Source organism: Haliaeetus albicilla, chromosome 9 (assembly GCF_947461875.1).
Source record: "Haliaeetus albicilla chromosome 9, bHalAlb1.1, whole genome shotgun sequence".
Taxonomy (NCBI): domain Eukaryota; kingdom Metazoa; phylum Chordata; class Aves; order Accipitriformes; family Accipitridae; genus Haliaeetus; species Haliaeetus albicilla.
In genome coordinates, this window is record NC_091491.1 from 23,890,830 (window position 1) to 23,911,571 (window position 20,742).

Genomic DNA, 20,742 nt, shown 5'->3' on the forward strand with positions numbered 1-20,742 from the left:
AGGCAACCTGACAATAACTGGGTTTCATTCGGGCTTTTTCCCTTTGGAGAAAGAGTTGGGTTGAGCTGAACGCCATTATAACACCACTTAGGTGAGTGACCTCTTTCTCATTCAAGGTTGCAAAAAGTATAAATACAAGTTTTACGTTTCAAACCAGTCTGTTCTTAAGGATGGTATACATACAGACCGACACTTGCAAAACTCACATTAAGTAACCCTCACCTGCCTACTTTGTGTAGACTATCTATAGGTGAAAGCAACAGGAATCTGTAAATGTTTTTTAGAGCAGGAATATAATTTAGCAGTTCTTTAGAGTGCTTAACACATACTTTCCATGCAACTTTGTAGCACAAAGGCAGCTGGCACAACAGGCACACCAGGTTCCAAAGACCTTCTGCACTAGGACAAGGAAACCATACTAATTCCTTCACACTTCTCAAGTTGACACCAGATACATCAGTTTGGCAATGCTATTTATTTCAGATGCTATATTGATATGGCTGGTGTAAGTACTCCTAGCTAATGTATTCTTTTTTTCCATAAGGAATTCTTCTTCATTTGAAGTGAGAGAGAAAAGAGTCCTACAGCTCTTAGAATGACTGAAAAAGACAGGCTTATGATATCCTTATTCACACCAAAAAAATCTTTCTGGAACTCCTATTTTGATATACTCCAGAATTCAAGCAACATTACAGTTGTAAGAGTCAGAGAATCACAGCGTGGCTCCAAAAAAGAGTAAAAGCAAACGAAACTACTGATGATTTCACTGAATAGAAGTCACTTATAAAAGGAAAGAGCAGAAAGAGCCTCTTTGCACATTCTGAAGTGGCTTCTTAATCAATTAAACACTCTACTTTAAAAAACTTCTTTTCAAACCTTGAGAAAATAATATACAACTGATACAATTTCATTAATTTACTATTAAATTGAATGTCTTCAGAGCTATTAAAAGCCCTTCAGCAATTTCACTGTTTTTTCAATGCTGAAAGTATGCCTTTGACATCAATACAGAGAAAACAGATGGTTAAAGTAATTATAAAAAGAGCAACATGACACTATGAACCAGCTTATCACAGTTTTACCAACAGACTAGATAACAGGCAGAAAAGGGGGTTGACAATTAGCAAAGTTGTCATGTTGTGTCAAAGTGCTCCCACCCTCCAAAAAACTCCCCAAACCCATCCCCAGGAAGATACAAAAGGCTGGGAAGGAAGGAACAATGAAAAAATTAGAATAAGCACGCAGGACATTTAAAGATTAGAAAAATCCCTGAAGGAAAATGCTGACTGTACATCCCAGCAATCAAAGAAAATAGATGTTGAAAGGAAATGCAAATCAATGCTCGGATCATTCTGGCATATTTGTCTGATAACTTACCTAATTTTTGTATAGGATAATTTCATGCTTTGACAGAAACAAAACATCTAGCTATGAGTTATGGGCTAAGATAAATAGAATTTCTCTGAGCTTTGAATTCTGTTAAAGGAGGAAATAATCTCTCTAAGGAAGCCAGTTCAATCAATTTAGAGTCCAAATTGCACTGAGAGAAAGACAGGCAAGCTAAAACACCTGGCTCTCCACACACGGCTACGATGTTTTATAATGCACAGTAAGATGCACAGCCCAGCTCATTCTTCTCCTCTACTGTTTTACCCCTTTTCCCTTTGTGCAGCTTGCAAAGTTATAAAACACTGAACGAATTGTCCAACCTTCACAAAAATGGGCCATGTTCAACTACTAGAAAGCTGATCATCCCCATAGGTGTATGAATTTGGGACTGGAAAACTCCACTGGAAAAGATGGTTATTGGTGGATACCAAAAGATATACAAGATGATCTTCACCCTAAAATCCCAAAGACTAATTTCTTCTCTTCAGGATATCTCCTGCTCTCAAGCTGCACGCTTCCAAAGATTGTAGTCTTTGTCCAGGTCCAGGGGATCTAGGAAGGGGATAGGAAAATGAGGCAAAAGACAGAAACAGGCCATCCGCATGCAGCAGCAAAAAGGATTCATTAAACCTGGGAGAAGCCTACCTCGAGACAGAACACTCTTCCAGATTAAATGGAGGTGAGGAGTGTGCTCTAGTAGCAGTTGGAGCAGCCTTATTAGCAGACTAGAGCAGAAAATAGAAGGAAGATAGTGAAAGAAAGGGGTTGGTCCAAAGAGAAGAGTATTTCTTATACTAGATGGGTTAATCTTTTCAAACAAGCTTGTGAAATCAGGGCCCACAACAATTTGTCTTTTAGAAAAAAAATATTATTAGACCAGAATAATTGTTACATTCAAAATAATGGACATTTGTACAAAAGTAGAGTCATACGGTCAGCAGTGGACCAAAATTAGTAAAAATACATCTACAAAGTACTGTCAGAGTAACATTTTATGAAGACAAAACCCGTAGCTAAAAGATACGGTACAAAACAAGTGTTTAGTCCAGCAAGGAGAAGAGAAACTAGATCAAGGGTAATAACAACTCTGAGAAACTCATATGCAGAGTAATGCAAGTACAGAATTGTTAAACCCTGTGCTACATTAGCTGACCTTCATCTTCACCATTATACAAACAAATCCCTTTAGTTACTGGTTTTTGGTACTTTTCTGAAGATCTGGCACACTGGGAAGCAATTTCAGGAAGTACATTTTACAGGTGCATACAGCAGTTCTCCAGGTAGTTTTAACATTAAAATGCAGGCTTGTTCATGTACTCTTCCACTGTCTGGGGAAAAAAAAAAAAAAGGAAAAAAAAAAAGAAACAAACAGCTGATGCATTATGGAGTGGTACAGTAACATTCAAACAAACCCCCTTGTCCTCTTTGAAGACAGTTGTAGTTTTGCATGGAATAAGATCAGATTAATTAAAATCTAGAAGTAATTCTGCTTTAAAAACCTTTAACAGCATTTTAGAATCTGATTTTCAAATCACAACATACCATGGTTGTGGCTAAACTCATCATGTCTAGCTGGCCTTGGTATATAGCTGGCTTAGTTTCACGTGCCAGACCCCTGTGAAAAAACTGTTTGACTTGCATAGTATGTCCCTAGCTAGCTCTACCAGCGTGCTGTTTCCTTCAGTATTACAATGCACCCTTCGCTACCTAGGAAAAAATGAAGTAAATCCATCACATTCAACTGCTTTTGACATTCCCAGCTCAACAGTACAAGTTAGGGAAGAGAATTCCTGCATGGTTCTGAATAAAGGTTAGATATCTGTGCCCTGTAGAAAAACTACACAGGTGTTTATGAATGAAAGTGGAGTTTGCCAGCACATATTCTTTCCAATTTTAAATGTTAATAGTAGGTCGTCTGTTTCCAATGGATTAGTGAAACAGAACAGATTTTTCTGTATTTATATATACATATGTATACATAAAATATAATCTTAGATTATGTTCTTATATCATATAAATATCTTAAGATATGCCTTAAACTATTTCTTAATATAATATCTGAGAAACTCTAGCAGTTAAACCACAAGAGAGCAACAGCAGCATATGAAGAGCCTCCAGATGATTCTGCAAGGGGGTTGAATTGAAAGCTTATGTAACTGCTACCTTAACTGCACTGTTGTACCTACTGAAACTGAATGTAAGACACATTTGGATAATTAAGTACCAGAAGTGCTTAGCTGTATTTTAAGCTCCTGTCAAACAAGGAAGATGTAGGAAGATGAAGTGTTTGCCTTTTGTCTTCCTCTGCCTTACCTCCTGCAACATGTCAGAGTCTTCTATGGCTTTCACTGCAGACCTCTTTGAAGTTTCTTGTACTTCTCCACCAATTATAAACTCATCAAGAATAAAATAAGCTTTTTCAAAATTAAAGATAATATCCAGCTCGCACACCTGCCAGAATAAAAGGACACCCCACATTTAAATCACTTTTACAGTGTTATAAGCACTACTGGGCCAAAAGTTGTTAAGATGATCAAATGTATTCAACATATGCACTCTCGTGGCAGGTAGCAGGATGAAGAAAGATACTTTATATTATGTAATATTGCAGCTTCTGCACATATTCTCTTCACATATATAGCCTAGGCTTACAGCAAAGATATTCCACTTATTATATTTTATATAATACACTACATTCATACTGCTTTTCAGAGAACAAAGCTGACTTCCTAGCCTACTAACCTTGTAATAGGTCTTATATAGCACTTGTAATATGGGTTACATACATTCATGCACAGTTTCACAGAGCAAGAGAAATTCCCTGTCCTAGTGACCTTACAGCCACCAACCGCTTTTTTGTTTTGAGGCAGTACCAACATGAGTCATGGCACCATGATTTAAATAAGAGATAAATTAAGGTAGTGGAACAATTTCAAAAATATTCATAGAAAAGACGGGTCTCTTGTAGTCTTTAAAGACTTACTGAAAGACTTATTTGGTCTTTTCTTTAAAAAAACACCCACTTTATCTCTTTCCTCTTCATATGTCCTTAATTGTTACACATTATTATGAAACAAACAAAATCAGTATATCTGAAGATGTCAGGACAGAGAATTACAGTCACGCAGCATTTTTTTAAGTAGTTTTCCTCAAGCTTTCTCCTCAAATTCTATGCCAAGACAGATATACAATGCATCAAGATTAATTTGGGGGGGGGAAGCATAGAAAAACAATCTTATGATAGTTTCAGCACTATTTTATAAAATATTCTAATAATGAATTTCGCTCTGGATTGAGAAAGTCTACAGGGCAAGTAGTGCCTATGGAAACACAAAGCAAAACAGTTTATCTGTTTATCAGACAGCCAGGAATGCGGTTCATGGGAGAAAGTGAAACCTACATTTCCAAAGTATCTGTCCAGAAGCTCTACATATCGATGAACGACCTCTAGTGTCAGGAGCTCATTATCCTGGTCTTCTATTGCACAACAAAAATACAAACTGGCATACCTAGGCAAACAAAGGCAAAAATGTGAGAGTGAACAGTGGGATCCTCAGTGCTCTGCTCATCTTTTAGAAGTTAAGCAAATGACAGTTAACGTCTGTTTGGTCTCTAAAATAATATTCCTTCATTCTTATAGTGTCCCGGAAAACACTTTAAAAGATCAGATAATTTAAACAACTTATTAATTTAGTTAGAAGAACAAACTCCACCCTTGGCAAAATGGGATACCTCCAACACTGGTCTTAAAATAAACAGTAAATCAGTAATACTTTAAGGTCTCCCTCACCCACTGTAATAGCACTACAGTAAGTGGGGTCAATTAAACTGTAGGATGAGTTACTGCTCTTTATTAAAAAATAAAAATAAAGGTGGAGAGAGGCACATCTCAGCAAGCCTGCTGGCTATCAAATGACTGACAGTGTTTTACATGGGGCCAGAAAGCATGAAGCTGTTTAGACTGAACAATCTTCATCACTAACTTGCAGCAAAACTTTATGTTTAAATCAACCCAAGATGGGAGTAACGATCTGCATGAAACTCCTTGGTGCTGTGGCTGGAGGCCCAGCTTGTCACAGCATCTGGTCAGATGTTTACATCCATCACTTCACAGCATGGAACTCAATTTTTGCTAAATGGGAGATGCTGCTTAATTTGTACAGTGTGCTATAACTTAAGGCTACTTTTGTTTGCTACAACTTTACAAGAATTAACAGGCAGTTAATGCTAAGCATGGTGTAACTGGGGACCAGGGATTTGTTTGGAAAAGGAAATGGGAAGTAACACTTTCCAGAGCAACAAAATATTTAAAAGACGAAATTTGACAAAACGTTGAAAGTGCCTCAGAACAGCTCCTGCAACCTCCCAGAGAGCCTGATAAAGCTCAGCACGTGTCTCAGCAGGCTACCTTGGGGAATTAGAAGAAGCAGAGAAGCCTAAAGCCTTCTAACAGAATTTCCACCACTAACACTTACTAGGTTACTCCCATTTTTCGTATTTGACAGATTGTACAAGTATTTTTCGGCCCACAATTTACCCTACTGATTTATCCAGGGACATGGTGCTGTTATACACAGATTGCCAATGGCAGGCTCCTACTAGCTTAGTTTAGCACTTAGGGTTTTGTTTGCTGTTTTTCTTAAAGTGAGCCTTTATTTTTCCTCTTCTAGCATGTGTTATTTATATGAATAGTAATTATATGTTCTCATAAAATTACTCACACCTTTTGTAAACAAGCTTGAGATCTTTCCAGTCAACAAAACTACTTGTTTTTTGATTGCGAGACAAAATAATCTGAACAATTTCTCGAACGATCTTTTTCTTCTCTTTATCAGGTAGCGTCGTATACCATTTCTGAAGCCTTAATTTCCCCTGCCGACTGAAGAGCAGTATAAAGTGTATCTAGAGTAAACAAAGCAACATAGTTAATGCCAGGGCCACAGCTAGAGAAGAGCATTCCTCCGCTTAATGCCGGAAAAGTGTGAGATCTTAGCGAAGGCACCTCCAGCCCTGATGTGAAGTTTGGACGGGGCATCAGCGAGGTCTGGGGGAGGTTGAGCGTGGGAGGAGAAATCCCTCCCCTCTCCTGTTTCTTCCCCCGGCAGCTCTCCCCTCCCTGTGGGACCTCTCCCCTAGGCATCCCCTTTGCATCCTCTCCCACCCGTCCTCCCTTACCTTGTGCAGACAGCAGCTTTGCTTCCTATTCCGCCACCTCCCTGGGAACAGGCGGAGCATCACCACTTTGCAGTGGTGAGAAGAGGGTCCCAGCCCCTCCTCCAGCAAGATTAGACATCTTAGTGAAAGGAATAAAGACTTGTATACAACAGGGCTAGGCAGATCAAGGATGCAGTGTGGCACAAGACTAGAAATATGAATACCTAGATAGTAAACAAAATCATCAACAATTCTGGTATAGTGCTATTTCAGGTCACAAACAAAGCAGCATGTTCCTAGAAGAGGCTGTAACGAGCAGAAGAAACCAACTACTTTGGAAAGGGAGCTTGACTAGTTTTACTACAGAAATCACCAGATTATGAAAGATGACCGTGATGACAAAGGACAGAGCTCAGTGACCAAGGATATTATGGTAAATAAAGCATGATACGTACACTGTTCTAAATTTCAGTTTTAAAGCTAGCCATAATTTTACATGGTTTTACCCATGATTTTTTCATGCTTAGCATTAGCAGTATTATTGAAATACAGAAGTGCTAGCTTTTAAATGCCAGTGAGACTTTGGGAGAAAAGTATCAATTCACATTTATACAAATACCTTTATTAGCAGATTAAAATAACTGACCATACTAAGTCTTTAAGAAGTACAATAAGTCATCTACCCACAGCATAGACATGGCTTTAAGAATGCAGGAAATCTATCTGAGGATGACATGATGTCCTCTGCTAAATGAAGGAAAAAAAAAAACCTGAACAAACTAGCAGCGATAAGAGATGCTTCCAATGGCTGAAGACACTGTGAACTGCCCTGTTCTTGACAGGTATCCCCATTGCTTTTCTCACCAGTACCAATGCTTGAAGGCCAGGGACTTGCGGGAAGGATGTTTAACCATAGTCACAGCCACGTGCACGATGACGGGCACACTGCCACTTGCCTGTGCAGAGATGAGGCTTCCCCTGATGCTGGGAGGACCAGGGAGAAGCACAGGAGCCTCATTTTCCTCAGTTGCTCCCAATCCTTGCAAACTCCAAATAGAAGAGCTGGCAGGTCCCTTGCCACATCCCCATTCCCATTAGTTTAGCCTTAGGCTTCCCTACAGCTTCTCAGTCTACACCCTAATCCCTTCCCCCTCTTGTTTTCTATTCCAACTTATTGCTGTACCTATACTTCCCCATCATTCCATCTCCCCAGTGAGGATTAAAGTTAATGTTCACAATTACTAACAAGATTACAATGCAGATTTCTGTAAAGATAAAATCATTCTACGCTCTGGTGAAGTCCAAGCAGAGAAGTACACCAGAGAAGTTTCTATGTAAAAGGCAGAAAAAAGAAAAAAAAAAAAAGCTACTGGGTTTTAAACAAAGCCTTCATTCATAATTCAGAACCATTCTCTAGCTATTAAGTCACATAGTTGTTGAGTAGTCCGGAGATGAGAGTTCTGACTATATTGAGAAAGACTTCAAATGTGGAATCATTTTAGGGAAAGGTGGACTTTTATTCATATGTGCCAATGGCAGGATCTACTGCTGGAAATATGGCTCTTGCCGTCATTAGTCTAATGTGCTTGATAAAATTACAAGGATTTTGTAGCTGCCTTGTGTTGAGTCCTGTAATACTCTCCAGATGAGCCTGCTAAATAAAAACAATTATGCTGCTGGCAGTACACATGGCCTGATTACAGTGAAGATCAAAGTACCATGTTCTTGTCTTTGTTTGTATTACCAACTGGGTTTTGACATGGTAATATTCCAGCTGTCAGGGTTACCCCTTCCCAGTAGATGAAAGGACAGTACTTACTGTCCATACACTTGTCTACCGGGATGAGCTGGATGAATGAAAGACTATTTTGCACAGCACATTAACTCCAAAGCCTTTGTAAAGATGAGTGCATTTTGAAAAACAGAGTGTAAGTTCTGCAGATAAGAGCAGCAGGTCAGTGGGCGTCCATTCAAAAGCAATCAGGCACAGGTAGCAGCTATTTGATAAACAAATTTCTAAAAACATGGTGAATCAGACAGGAGAGGATGATCAGATTTGGCTGAAAATGCAGGGAATTAGTCAATGAATCCCTATCAAAAGCTGACAGCATGTTCAGCATAACAAGATCGTGCTGTTTGAGACATCCGCAGGAAGAAATATATTTGCCTGCAGTGCTTCAATAGGGCAAGATAATGAAAGGGTATTCTGGTTTAGGTTCAGCTGTTGGACCCAACAGACCTTAAATCTAAGTGCCTGCAAGTAACACATATATCTCCAGGAGATATATGTATATGACCTTATGCCTCTAAAAGTTTAAATACCAACAAGCCAGGGAATTACTGTGAATATTACCACCATTTTCTGACCAGTTTACTTCAGCATGTTACGTTTCACCCACAGGAAAGTGAGCTGCTCTCCATTTAAAATTGCTTTGAAAACTCCACTGTTTCATATAAAGATGCAGTTGATGTTTCACCACCACTTTCATGAGCAGAGGCAACAATCTTTGTAATCAGAAAATACCCATTAACGCTCTTAAACACATCAAGATTCATACACAACCTTCAGAAATTCTACCTTTTGGGTCTCCCATCCCACACTGTTTCATATGCAGAATAGAACTGCATAGCTTATAAGGCAATTTTACTATTATAGAAGTATATACAGCTAGAAAATAGATAACAGCCTCTGCTGTAGTCCTTTTCTAATTTTACAGCCTGTGGCAAAATAGTGTACTCTCAAGCCTAGGTACATATTCCTGGGCAGCTGAGAGCTCCTGTAACAAAACAACGTATTAGAAAGTTGCAGATACTTAGAAAATATTGGGGGGGGGTGTTCCTCTTTTGACTCTTCTTCCTTTTTCTAATTTCTAAAATCCATTCAATCTGGGCAAGTCTTTAGGAGGTAAGTAATATTACATTCTCAAGAGGTTAAAAATGGCTTAATTCCTGTAAGCGTAAGTATCCAGTTGCTATAGATGTTGTTTCATTCAGTTCAGCTTTGCTCTGCCCAGCCACACTGACACGATACAACACATTCCTCACTCTCATAGCTCTGTTCATTACAGCTCACTGGGAAGATTTTGATGCATCAATAAACCTGGAAATGTTGACATACTGAACAAACACAAATCTAACGGCTCATCTGTTCCTTGCTCCTTGACTGTGAAAACATATTTGCTTTCCTATAGTGCTAATGACAAGATGGATGTTGATTAAGGAATTTTTGGTTGGTTTTCAGCAGCCAAACTACAAATAGAGGTAGATTATCCTGCAATGTTTTACTCAGCTTTAAAAGTGCTAATTCCAGAGGAAAACAAAGGCAAATTACTTGCTTCAAGCAAAATACCTTTAAAGCAGGGTGCTTGGTTTCCTTTCCTACTGTTCTAGAGCATGCTGGCTGTGACTAACCATCACCAGACCCAGGGGCGACACCAGAGAGAATTTTTAGGTCCAAGCCTGAGTGGGTCGGGATGAGGCGTGCAGTTCCTATGGGAGCATCGGCTGCCATCACATGTGGAGTCTGTAGGAGACAAGCTTTGGTCTGGGAGCTGAGTGTAATTTTATTAGCTTGTTTTACTGAATCAGACCCAACCACCTACAGCACTGTGCAAAATGATCTCCATAAACATCAGTAAGCAGCCTAAATGACTGCATTTTATATTTGTAGGCCATTATTTTCTAATTGCAAAAACGTGTTTTTGTTTTTTTAAATCAAGCATTTAAACCAGATTTCTAAACCTGAACTCTGTCCCCTTCTCATGCACCTCTGAATCAATTGCAGCTGTAAGTTACATAACAGGTTGGAAAGTTATGGGGCCTTCTCTTTTATGGAGATCTACAAAACTGTACCAGGATAACAACCACCACCCTTAGTTTCAGGGCTACAAAAAATCAAATGGTAGACTTTGACACGAAATAATTTAACAGGAAATAGAACAGACATCGAAAATGCAAAACACAGAAGGTTTACATGTACACAAACAGCAAACGTAAGAAAAATATGTAAAACTAACACACACTGTGACTTTTTTCCACCTTCCTTGGGAGACCTTTCCCTCCTTTTGCTAATGGGCTGTCATGATCTGACAAGCAGCTCTCCCAGGCTTGTCTCCCGGGCTGTCCCCTGAAGGTCCCCTTTGGTGCAGCTTTCTCCAGTATGTGGCCATTTGACACTCCAGACTGATGAAACGCTTTACAGTTGGCTCACTGGTTTCAAACTCGCATCATTTGTTGCTTTTACAGAGGTTTTAAAACTTAACCTAATCTGTACTGCAATGTTTAGTACAACTGTCTAAAGGACTCCAGACTATATTCTATTAGACACAGAACAAACCACCTGTAGGGATATCAAAAGATGACTACATGGGAAGACAAAGCGGCTTTCCTGACTCCCAGGGTCATTTCTGCAGTTTACTGTCCAATGACATAAACACGTAAAAGATGTCACATTTCTTCCGGTGAGGTGAACTCCAGGGGTCAATGCAGTGAGGCTCTAATCCTCCCCACTGTTGAGAAAGAAGAACGTGCGCTAGAAAAGCTTCTCCTCCTCCTGTAATTCAACCTGCATAACATTTGCTGACTGGCTTCAAACCTGTTTTCTGGCATCTGGCTGCTCCAGGTCCCTTGATGGGAGAGGAGGACTGGGAAATGGGAGGACTCCAAGGAGCCTAAGGGAATGGAAGGCAGAATAGCAGTTGCTGGCTGGAAGACTGCGAAAAGCAAGCATCCTTCTCTTTGCTGGGTGCTTGGTTGGGGCAAGGATTTCCTTGGCTAGGCAGCTCTGCCAGTCCAGCAGCACTGGTTTAGACTGCTTCAGCTATAACCTTTCTGAATTCAGTTAAGAGGCCTCCCAGATCAAAGTCACCTTTGTACAACAGAAAGATTCCTGAAATTCACAAGTTAACTAAAATTTGCAAATTAGGAATTACTATCCTAAACCAGACAGCTTGACAGAACTCGGAAACTCTAAGTTTTCCTTAAAAACTTTCTGTTTGAGCCTGCTGCTGCCAGTAGGGCAACAGGCAATATATGACATGCTAATAAAGAAAAACTCATAGACCACGTAAAAAGGGAAGTGGGATGAAAAAAGCCACACCTTCAGCTGCTGACATGACAACAGCTGCTGACAGAAGCCTGGGGAAAACCAGACTGACTGGCTGTACCTGGCGGAGAGGAAGCGACTTTTTATCATAAAGTCCTCTTTTAACTTATTCTGACTCCCTTGAAGTCTGTTTGATCTTCTGGCACTGTTTTAGTGTCGTTGAGTTCATATTCTGCTTATCTTTTACTAGCTGTCATTCTTTCCTCTGATATGAAAGAAAGTATTTCCCAACATAGGCAGCTGTCCAGAATTTTTTTTATTAGTATTTATTTTTACATCACATCTGAAAATGAACAAAACCTACTTCCCTTACATTGTTTCTTTTAAAAAGTACGAACATCCAAATTATGCCAGCCATTAGCTCATTTTGTTTTCTCCCAAATATTTGAAGAATAAAAAATTGCTTTTAGTTTTTGCTTTGTTTAGTGCCATTTTTGGAGGGAGGGAAGAAAATACTGAAATTTTTCCAGAAAAAAAGAATAGCTATACTGTGAACACAGAGATGGTTTGGAATGCCAGGCATTTAGGTTGAAGTGAGAAAGAGGTACTGAACAGACATCTATTGACCTAATGTATTAACAATCTAGCCACATCAAGAAGAGACAGAATAACAACGCACTGAAGTACAGGTATTTTGGTATTCTACTGCTGCACAAAGTCCCCATCTGGCTACTGACCTTTAATACATACGCTCTGGGGTTTTAGGGACTTTTAAAGCAATTATGTAAAATCCAAACAAGGCTACTTTATTAAAAATATTAATACCCTTACATGTTTACTCTGTTACTAAAACTTTCATTCACAGCAGCATAGAAGCCAACAGATATGCTTGTTAAATACTGTAGAGTCTCAGCTTTAAAATTTAAAACACGTATTTAGTCTGTATGATGTAAGCAAATAAGAAAAAAGAAAATAAGTGAAAAAACAGCAACCCCAAAATACCAAAGCAGTGTGTTGCTGCGTAACTGGCATAGAATTCTTTCTCACTTAATCTCCATTAGAAACATTTCTGAACAATTTCCCCTAAACAATACATCCAAAGTCCATGCAACAAAAGCTGTGCCAGATGATTACGGGCACATGTGACTATAGTTACATATTGATTTTATGCTTTTCACAATGCAGAAGTCACCCTTATCTTATTACTGAAGATTTAAAATTGACCAGCATACTAGCATTTAAAGGATATTTACACCATATACTATTGATCCAGCCAACAACCTTCTTGATAGGCTCCCTTGAGTTAAATAAAACTGTAATCAAAACAGTATAGCTGAGCTCAAGTTCTGAACCAAAAACATCCTGAAGCTCCTCACTTCTGATCCCTACGCAAGGATCAGAAAACAAAGCTCAAGGAAGCCATAAGTGCCCCACAAGCTCCCTCCGGCTCTGCTCCTGCTTATAGCTGCCTCTAGCAGGTCTAGTCCTCCCGACCTTGGCTCATTTCTCATAAACTGGTAGCATTCCTTCAACAACGCCCTCCCTACAGTACAGGCATGCTTGTGCCTCCTCCTCCTCCTCACAGGCTGCTGGGCATCCCACGAACAGCAAAGCCAGGTTTCGGGCACCTCTCCGGAGAGGAGAGATAGCACAGCCTTCCAAGATAGCTCCTAAGATGTAGATGCAAGCAATGACATCCAGTTTTTACAGAGGATAATTATTCTCAGTTTTCTTAAATCAGTGCTTTTTTATTCCTGCAAGTGGAATTACTCGTTTCTAGACAATAAGCAAGGACAGATCCAGGCAGGGAGTTAGCACAAAACCTGTCTCAAACTCTGCAGTTTGACAGCAGGCCACTGACCGCACTACAGCCGTGTGAACCAGAGAGACAGCACTCACACCTTCAGCCTCGGCTCCAGGGACAGACAGTTGCAGGGATGCTAGCTGACTGACCCTACAGAAAGCAGCACGATTTGAAGACATTCAGAACAATTATTCACTAGGTAATCACTTCCCTTCTGCCTCCTGGGCTGGGCTCTCAGAGGCGTTATTTGTTTATACATTTTTGGGAGGCAGTGGAAAATCTTCATTAGGCTACTCTAAGGAGGTGGAGACCAGGGGAGAGGCTGAACAAGCTGCAGAGAGCTACCCCTAATTCACTATAACCCCAGTGTGCTTTACAGGCACAATAAGCCATTTTCCCAGTCTGTTCCTTGAACACCTGGTGAAGAAACGGAGCTAAAATCTAGCCCAAAGGACTCTGGCAAAAGGTGCAGCCTCCTTTATTCTCATTTCCAGTTTGTCTTAGCAGTTATTTGCAAAGCCCTGCTACGTGAAGGCTCTGCAGGGCCCTTCCATTGCCTCCGACCTTTCGAGGAGCAAAGTTAAAATGCTTTGCTCTGGGACAGGGTGGGCACACCAGAAGGTGATGAGTTTCCCCGGCTCCTCAGCCAGCTGACAGATAGTGCTTCAGCCCGGGGACACCTGTGCCTGCTGGAGCAGGAACGCTGCAGGTCTGCAGCAGCCTCACACCCATTCCTCCAGCTTCCAACAGACGCTCACAGAAAACCTGAGCTCTGGAAGGACCAAAGATACACCTGACCACAGTTGTGAATGACTCTGAAAGAGCACAGGCCTAATTTTTTGGCAACATTGTAGCACTTCATTTAGGCATTTTCAATAGAGACATTCTCAATCTTCCCTTTTAAAATGGCATTTTTTCATTAAGGTAAAAAAACGACTTGGACTTAATAACCTAAACATAAAAAAGCAACCATTGTTTACGGAAGGAAGGGCCAGAGCACAGGATCTCACGGAATGTTTTATGCTGGCCCAAAATTTAGCCTCCGGAATGAAAAAGTGGACCAAAAATCAATTCTGCTATTCATCTGGGTCTTGTCATGAGACTTGGAGGAAAGGAAATGCCTGAGGTACTGTCCCTTCCCCATCCCCAGCTCCTGAGCCCAGCTACTGTTGAGTTGTGAGAGTTTCATGTCTCCACTCCCATGAGCTCAGAGCAGACAGGCAGACACTCACCCAACACTTCACATGTTCTCCTTCCAGCAGGCAGCCTTGCAAGACGAAGGCACAACATGGTGAATTTATGCATTTTCTTCAAACAAAAACGATGCCATTTCTCATTCCCTTGAGGTTTGTGTCTACTGCTCGCCTCAGGGGACTAAGCAGAGGGTGATGACCATACAGGAGTTCCTGTGCTAGTTAACGAGAGCCATCGATAACTGCTAGTGTCTGAGCGAAACTACCTTCAAGCTCCTATGGCAAGCAGCAAGGCAACAACAGGAATTTACTGGCTGCTGAAGAAGGATTTTAATGCCCTGTCTTCTCTTCTCAGGCCTGAACAGAGGACTGCAGATGGACATCCTACACAAATTCAGCAAGTTAGAGAAGAAAAAAAGACTGGTGCGTAGAGTACCTGGGGTTACATCTGTGATACTGAGAAACATAAATCCAGGACATACTAAGCCAGAAAGACATGTCTGGCCAGAAAGGCATGTCAAGCTTGCCTTCAAACACACAAATGTAAATTTTATTTTCCCATCCTACCCCTGTGACTCTGCATGCTATATTCCTACTCACAAATTAAATACCATTTGTGCGTGACTGGATCTTGCACCTCTATAAACTGCAACATCTGCAAAAATGCAAAGGCCCAGGGGTGGCCACTCAAAAAAGCATACACCCACAAAGCAGCCAAGTAAATGCAGATGACAGCCTGCAGGAATAGGACAGTAGGGAAATGAATGCGCAGGGGTGGTAATTAGTAGCTGTGCATATGTGATACAGAAAGAATTCTTTTTACAGGAGCAGTAGAGTTTTAATTTAGGCATCACTGGGAAGACTGCAACAGGCACAGAAATGCCTGATGTACATGCCAAAGCATAAACCTTGTAAGTACTTCGGGGAGGAGCAGCTCTACCTGCCCTCCCTGCCCCATCAGTTTCCTCAGTACTTTCATCATTTTGACCCTTTGCTGCTCTTGCACATAACTGGTGACTTCAGAAGGCAGAAGGTCTATGGGATGGTTTATAAAGCATGGGATTTTGAAGTAGTTAGAGTAAAGGTATAGAAAAGCAGCCAACATTTACATGGTCCACATGCCTGGCAGCATTTTCTTGCCTCCTCATAGCCCCGGCTGCCGGTTACCCCTCCTTCCAGCCCTCTTCAGGCATTTGCCTACCCCAGATGCCATGGCTTTCTCCAAAGCCCTCGAGGCACTCCACATCCTAGTAACTCCTGGCTCTGAGACATGCCTACAATTTCCTTATTTGTGAGTGAAAATATAAAAAAAGTGACTTAAGCAAAGTATTAGCAGATCATCTATCATAACATTTCATTTGCTTTCCCAAAGTGAGCTTATTGCCCAGAGAGAGTAAAGTGTGCATCGCAATTACTGCATAGCCAGCCAGTCCAGAGTGGTCTCTAGCATAACAGTGACAACCTGTAATGACAGCGAGTACTTGAGAGAGAATATCCACAACTGGAAGAGGACCACATCAATAGTCAGAGATTACAGACTCCCTGAGAAGGACCCTAAAAAACATTTTTCCTAGCAGATCCTATAAAATGGTATTCAAAGTCCAACTGAATGACAGGTAGTAACTGAATACTGGATTATGGATCACCCCCTGAGCAGTACTCTGATCTGAGCAGCTTCCAGAAGGGGAGAGCATAAGTAACAGGGCATGTGTAAAATCATTGTGGTAGTCCTGTCTCCAGGAATCACAGGTTTAAGGATTCAGGTCCAGAAACTGGATCCAGACAACCTACCTGTGGACCCATCCTCTATGAACTGCCTAACTACGAGGACACCCACAGCACCCTTGGCAGTGGATTAAAAACATTAATCTAGACTGTGTGAAAAAGTATTCTTTTTTGTTTTCTTTACATTTAGTGCATAAAAATTTCACAGGATGTACCCTGACTCTTCTTGTAGCAACCATTCTTTATAGCGTTCATGATTTCATGCATTTCTATTACTTTCCCTGTAGTCATCTCTTTCTAAGCTGAAAAGTCTATCTACTCAGGATCTTCCAAAAAGGATGCCATTCCATTACCATTATCTACTCCCACACTAATAGTTCACAAGATAAATAAACAAAGAAATACCACATGGACTTCCTTTTTCTTTTTTTTTTTTCCCCCATGTAGAATGCTGCCTCAAACAATAGGAATCATTTATTTGTAATTTCCTCTCCTTCCCTCATTTATTCTAATTTGCTGCCCTTCTTGTCTTTCAGAGGTAAATGCCTAGAGGCAAAGTTCATCATCTTTGCTAGGCCAATACACAGCTGTATCAGAGAGTGGAAAAAAACAGTTATTCTTCAAACTGTAGATAGTAAATTCTGTGCAGCATTGAAAACATCTTTTGTAGAGCTGTGTCTATTTTAACAATTAAAAGCACTGAGACTGTTGGTAAGTTCAATATGCAGAACAGATGAGAGTTCATTTCCAAACACCAGGCAGGCGTCAGCAGCTGCAGTCACTTCAACTAATATTTCACCCAAACTTCTAGATCAGTGACTGGTATCAAATGTCTTGCTAAGTGGAAACAGTGCTTGCCCACTTCTTTTCTATTTAGGCCAAGTACATTTTTAGAGCTCCTGTGCCCAATGGGATTCTTTTGATCTTTCTCCAGGGTTTCAGATCATGCCCACAAGTACTGATTTTTCTCACTGTTCTGATGAGCAGCAAAGGGAGGAGTGAAGCAGGCCCTTTACTATGGAAGCACCAATTCTACACTCAAAGCTACGCAAGCAGAGCCACGTACTGTCATGAAAGTAATACTGATAACACTGAGGTGGCAGTAGGATCAAGGTGTTGTAACACTTACAGGCATGAAAAACTACAGCAACACGTGTCCTTGGGGAAACTAATAATTTTCTCCTCTCTGCTCTCTCCCTGCTCTTCAACTTTGTTGAGACAGCAATCCTTCAGGACATGTTTCTCTGCTGCACCCATATATGTCAGGGAGCAGAATTCAGTCTCTTTTCTAAAAAGTTTTTTTTTTTTTTTTTTTTTTTTTAATATAGCACGAAGTAGCAGCCAGGCAGAAAAGCTGTCTGTCTTAGCACGATGTGAAGTTAGCTTTGCTAAACAGACTCTTTCCTGAAACTTCCCTGGAAATCTGCAACAGAGCAAACAACTGAAACAACCCTCTTGCTAAGACACAGTACCATTTGCACAAGTACCTTCCATTCAGATCTCAAAACACAGAAAAAAGGTGGCAAGCACAACTATGTCATTCCAAACTGGAGGAACCGATCTACAGAGAGTTTAAATGACCTGTTGAAAGTTCTTCACTCATGAGCCTGAATAAGGCTTATTCTTGGTTTGTAACCCAGTAACCCTTATTTCTTGACACGTAACCCAGTGTAACAACCCCTTCACGGAGACTGGATGACAGACAGAGGAATTTTAAGTGAAAGCATAGCCTGACAAAAGCAGCTTTTCATCAGCACTGGTTCTACAACAGGAGAACGGGGCAAGGCTGACAGCAGTAGTTAATGTAATAATGCCAGCAAGGGTTTGTACTATGACCTCAGAAAAGGAAAAAAAATTGTAACAATCAATACAGCAGTCTCCAAATTGTCAATAAGCAGCACTATGGTAAGCAGTACTCCCTTGGGACCATCGTGAGTGCTTTGAAAACTGGCATTTGTGAAGTGCGTGCATCAGGGAGGGTTCTGAGATCAACTTCCCTGAAATCAGCTCCGGTATTTACTGAGCTTCAAGGGCAAAATAGGAACTCCAGTTGTTTACATAAACTTTACCCGAGGGCAGTGGGTATGTAGGGCCGTCTCGGGGTATAATCGGTAAGGTTGTATCTATATAGGGACTTAAGGTGTGGAGATTGCATTGCCATCTGTAAATTCATTACTGTGCATATTCTATTTGCAAATGTAATGACAGGTACACCTTTCTAAATACACTAGACTTAACACATACTTAGCATTCTGGCTAAACCACTGAAAAGAAACGCCATAGCTCTGCCTTTGAAGATAGAGACAACAAAACTCGGCCTCCGATGAAGGAGTTGAGAGACTTCTGTTCAGGTGCACTGCCAGTTACTGGTATTACAGATGCACATAATTGGCAAACCGTGCAAGACAGCACCTCGGGGCATGCCTGCAGAACCCGCTTCGAGTCTGAATTATCAAGCAGCTAGAAGGTTTCTCAATTAAGAGGCATCCCCGACCATCTCGCTGCTCGAAAGCCCTAAGTCCTCCTTGGGGAAAAGCTAGCCATTGTTCAGAGGATATTGGTCATAACACTTAACAAAAGACAATAACCATGGCAACTTTTCTGATCCCAGCAAACCACCACCAAGCACAGCACTGGAGAGCCAAAGGGCCTCCGTCCCGGGATGCTGCCTGTCAGCCCTTTAAGCTGAAGGGCTGCTGCCCCCTTCCACGCTAAAACGAGCAGCTGCTGCCGCCTCTACCCAGCCGCGGAGCCGGGTTGCGCACGTAGACTGCTTGCCAATAGACAACACGCGAGGAACAGAACCAGACCCACACGCTCTCTCACAGACGCGTTGCTCGATGGAAAGGCAGAGCCAAGTTCCGACCACCCCCGTGAGACCAGGCAGTTGAGCAGAGGCACCCGAGCTGGAGGCAAGGCTGCCGCCCAAGCTCTCCGCTCACCCGGCACCAGGGAATACACAGGAGGAAAAGCTCTTCCCAACGCTCCCACCACCAGAAAACCCGCTGCCCAACACCGCTCTGCTTTGACGCCGGAGCCAGCCAAAAGACACAGATCCATATGAAACCACATTCGATCCTCCTCCAAGCGCTGGAGCAGGCCTGAACCTCAGCTCCTCAAGTTACAGGAAGACCTTCTAAAACCTCCCTGTCACAGCCTTGTTTTCCTGGTTGGCTACGAAAGGCTGTCAGCGTGACCCAAGGTTACCCCGAGGGTCAGAAGACAGAAAGGAAAAGAATATAGCTTTCGTTTCCTCAAATCAGGTGCAAACCTTGTTCAAACCCGCTTGGAAATAGCATTTGTGCTTCGCGGAGCAGCCCACGCAACCCTAGCAGACAGGCTGGCACGCACTTTCTAAAGAACACGTTTTAGCTCTAAAGCCAACTCAGATTATTCCAGCAGAACGACTTTTCAAAAAACCCCAAGTTTCGTTCTTCCAAGCACAAACGAGCCGCTGCCGCACCGTTTCGGGACCAGCCCCAAAGCCCCGGCACGCCAGGACAGGGGTATTCGGCTGGCAGAGCGGTTCCACGTTTGAGCCCACCTCCGCGGGGACTTTGCTTTTTCGGGCAGCGCGCAAACGTTTCTGTTTGCTTTAGGCTCCTGGGGCAGCAACGCCCGGGCCGGCCCTGCCGAGGCTCTCCCCCCGGCCCAGCCCGGCTCTCCCCCCCGGGCAGAGGAACCCGGTCCCCGCGGCTCTAAGGCGAAGCCCAGAGAACGCGCCCGTCGAGGGGGGCTGCGCCGCCGGCCCGGCCGCGGCACCGGGCAGGGGGGGACGGCGGTTGCGGCGGGGCAGGGGGCGGCTGCGGCGGGGCAGGGCGCGGCTGCTCCCGCCCGGCCCACTTACCATGGTGTGGCGGCGGCGGCGGCGGCGGCAGGCTGGGAGCCGGCCCGGCCCGACCCGGCCCGGCCCGGCTGGCTGCCGGCCGGCCCCCTCCCTCCCTCCCGCCCGCCCTGCCTCCCTCGCCTCCCCGCCCCGCGCCAGGTGAGGCCCCGGCCGCATCGCGCCTTCCCACAATGCCCCGAAAGGGAACTCCCCGGGCGCCTCCTCCCCGCCGCCGTCGGGCCGGGGCTCCCGCCGGGGGAGGCCGGGGGGGCCGCGGCGGCGAGCCGGCCCGAGGTGCCAGCGCGGAGAACGGGAGAGGGGCTGTGGGCGGGGGCGGGCTGCCCGCGCTCTTCCCGCCGGCGCGGCGGGCTGAAGGCGTCGCCGGGACCCCGCGGCGTCCGTCGGGCCTTCGGCGGCCTGGTGGCGAGAGGCCGCCGAGGGGCGACGGCGGCGGTCTGCCCCCGCTTCCCCCGCTGCGCTCCCGGGAGAAGGGAGGCCGGGCGTGGGCGAAAGGGCGGGTTTGGACGGAGAGACGGGACAGCGGCAGCGCGGCCTCGCCGGGGCACGGCTTCCCCGCGGACCGCTCGTCTCTGGGAAGCGAGGGTGC

At 43.2% G+C, this 20,742-nt stretch overlaps 1 protein-coding gene across 1 annotated transcript; it reads right to left on the reverse strand.

Moving 5' to 3' along the window:
- Positions 1 to 2,235: 2,235 nt before the first annotated feature.
- Positions 2,236 to 20,173, reverse strand: AP1S3 (adaptor related protein complex 1 subunit sigma 3). Its single transcript, XM_069792113.1, has 5 exons — positions 20,157 to 20,173; positions 6,113 to 6,291; positions 4,790 to 4,898; positions 3,703 to 3,840; positions 2,236 to 2,717 (listed from the first exon to the last, which is right to left on the reverse strand). The coding sequence occupies exons 1-5, from the start codon at positions 20,157 to 20,159 to the stop codon at positions 2,682 to 2,684; spliced, it is 465 nt and encodes a 154-aa protein (XP_069648214.1). The 5' UTR covers positions 20,160 to 20,173; the 3' UTR covers positions 2,236 to 2,681.
- Positions 20,174 to 20,742: the final 569 nt, after the last annotated feature.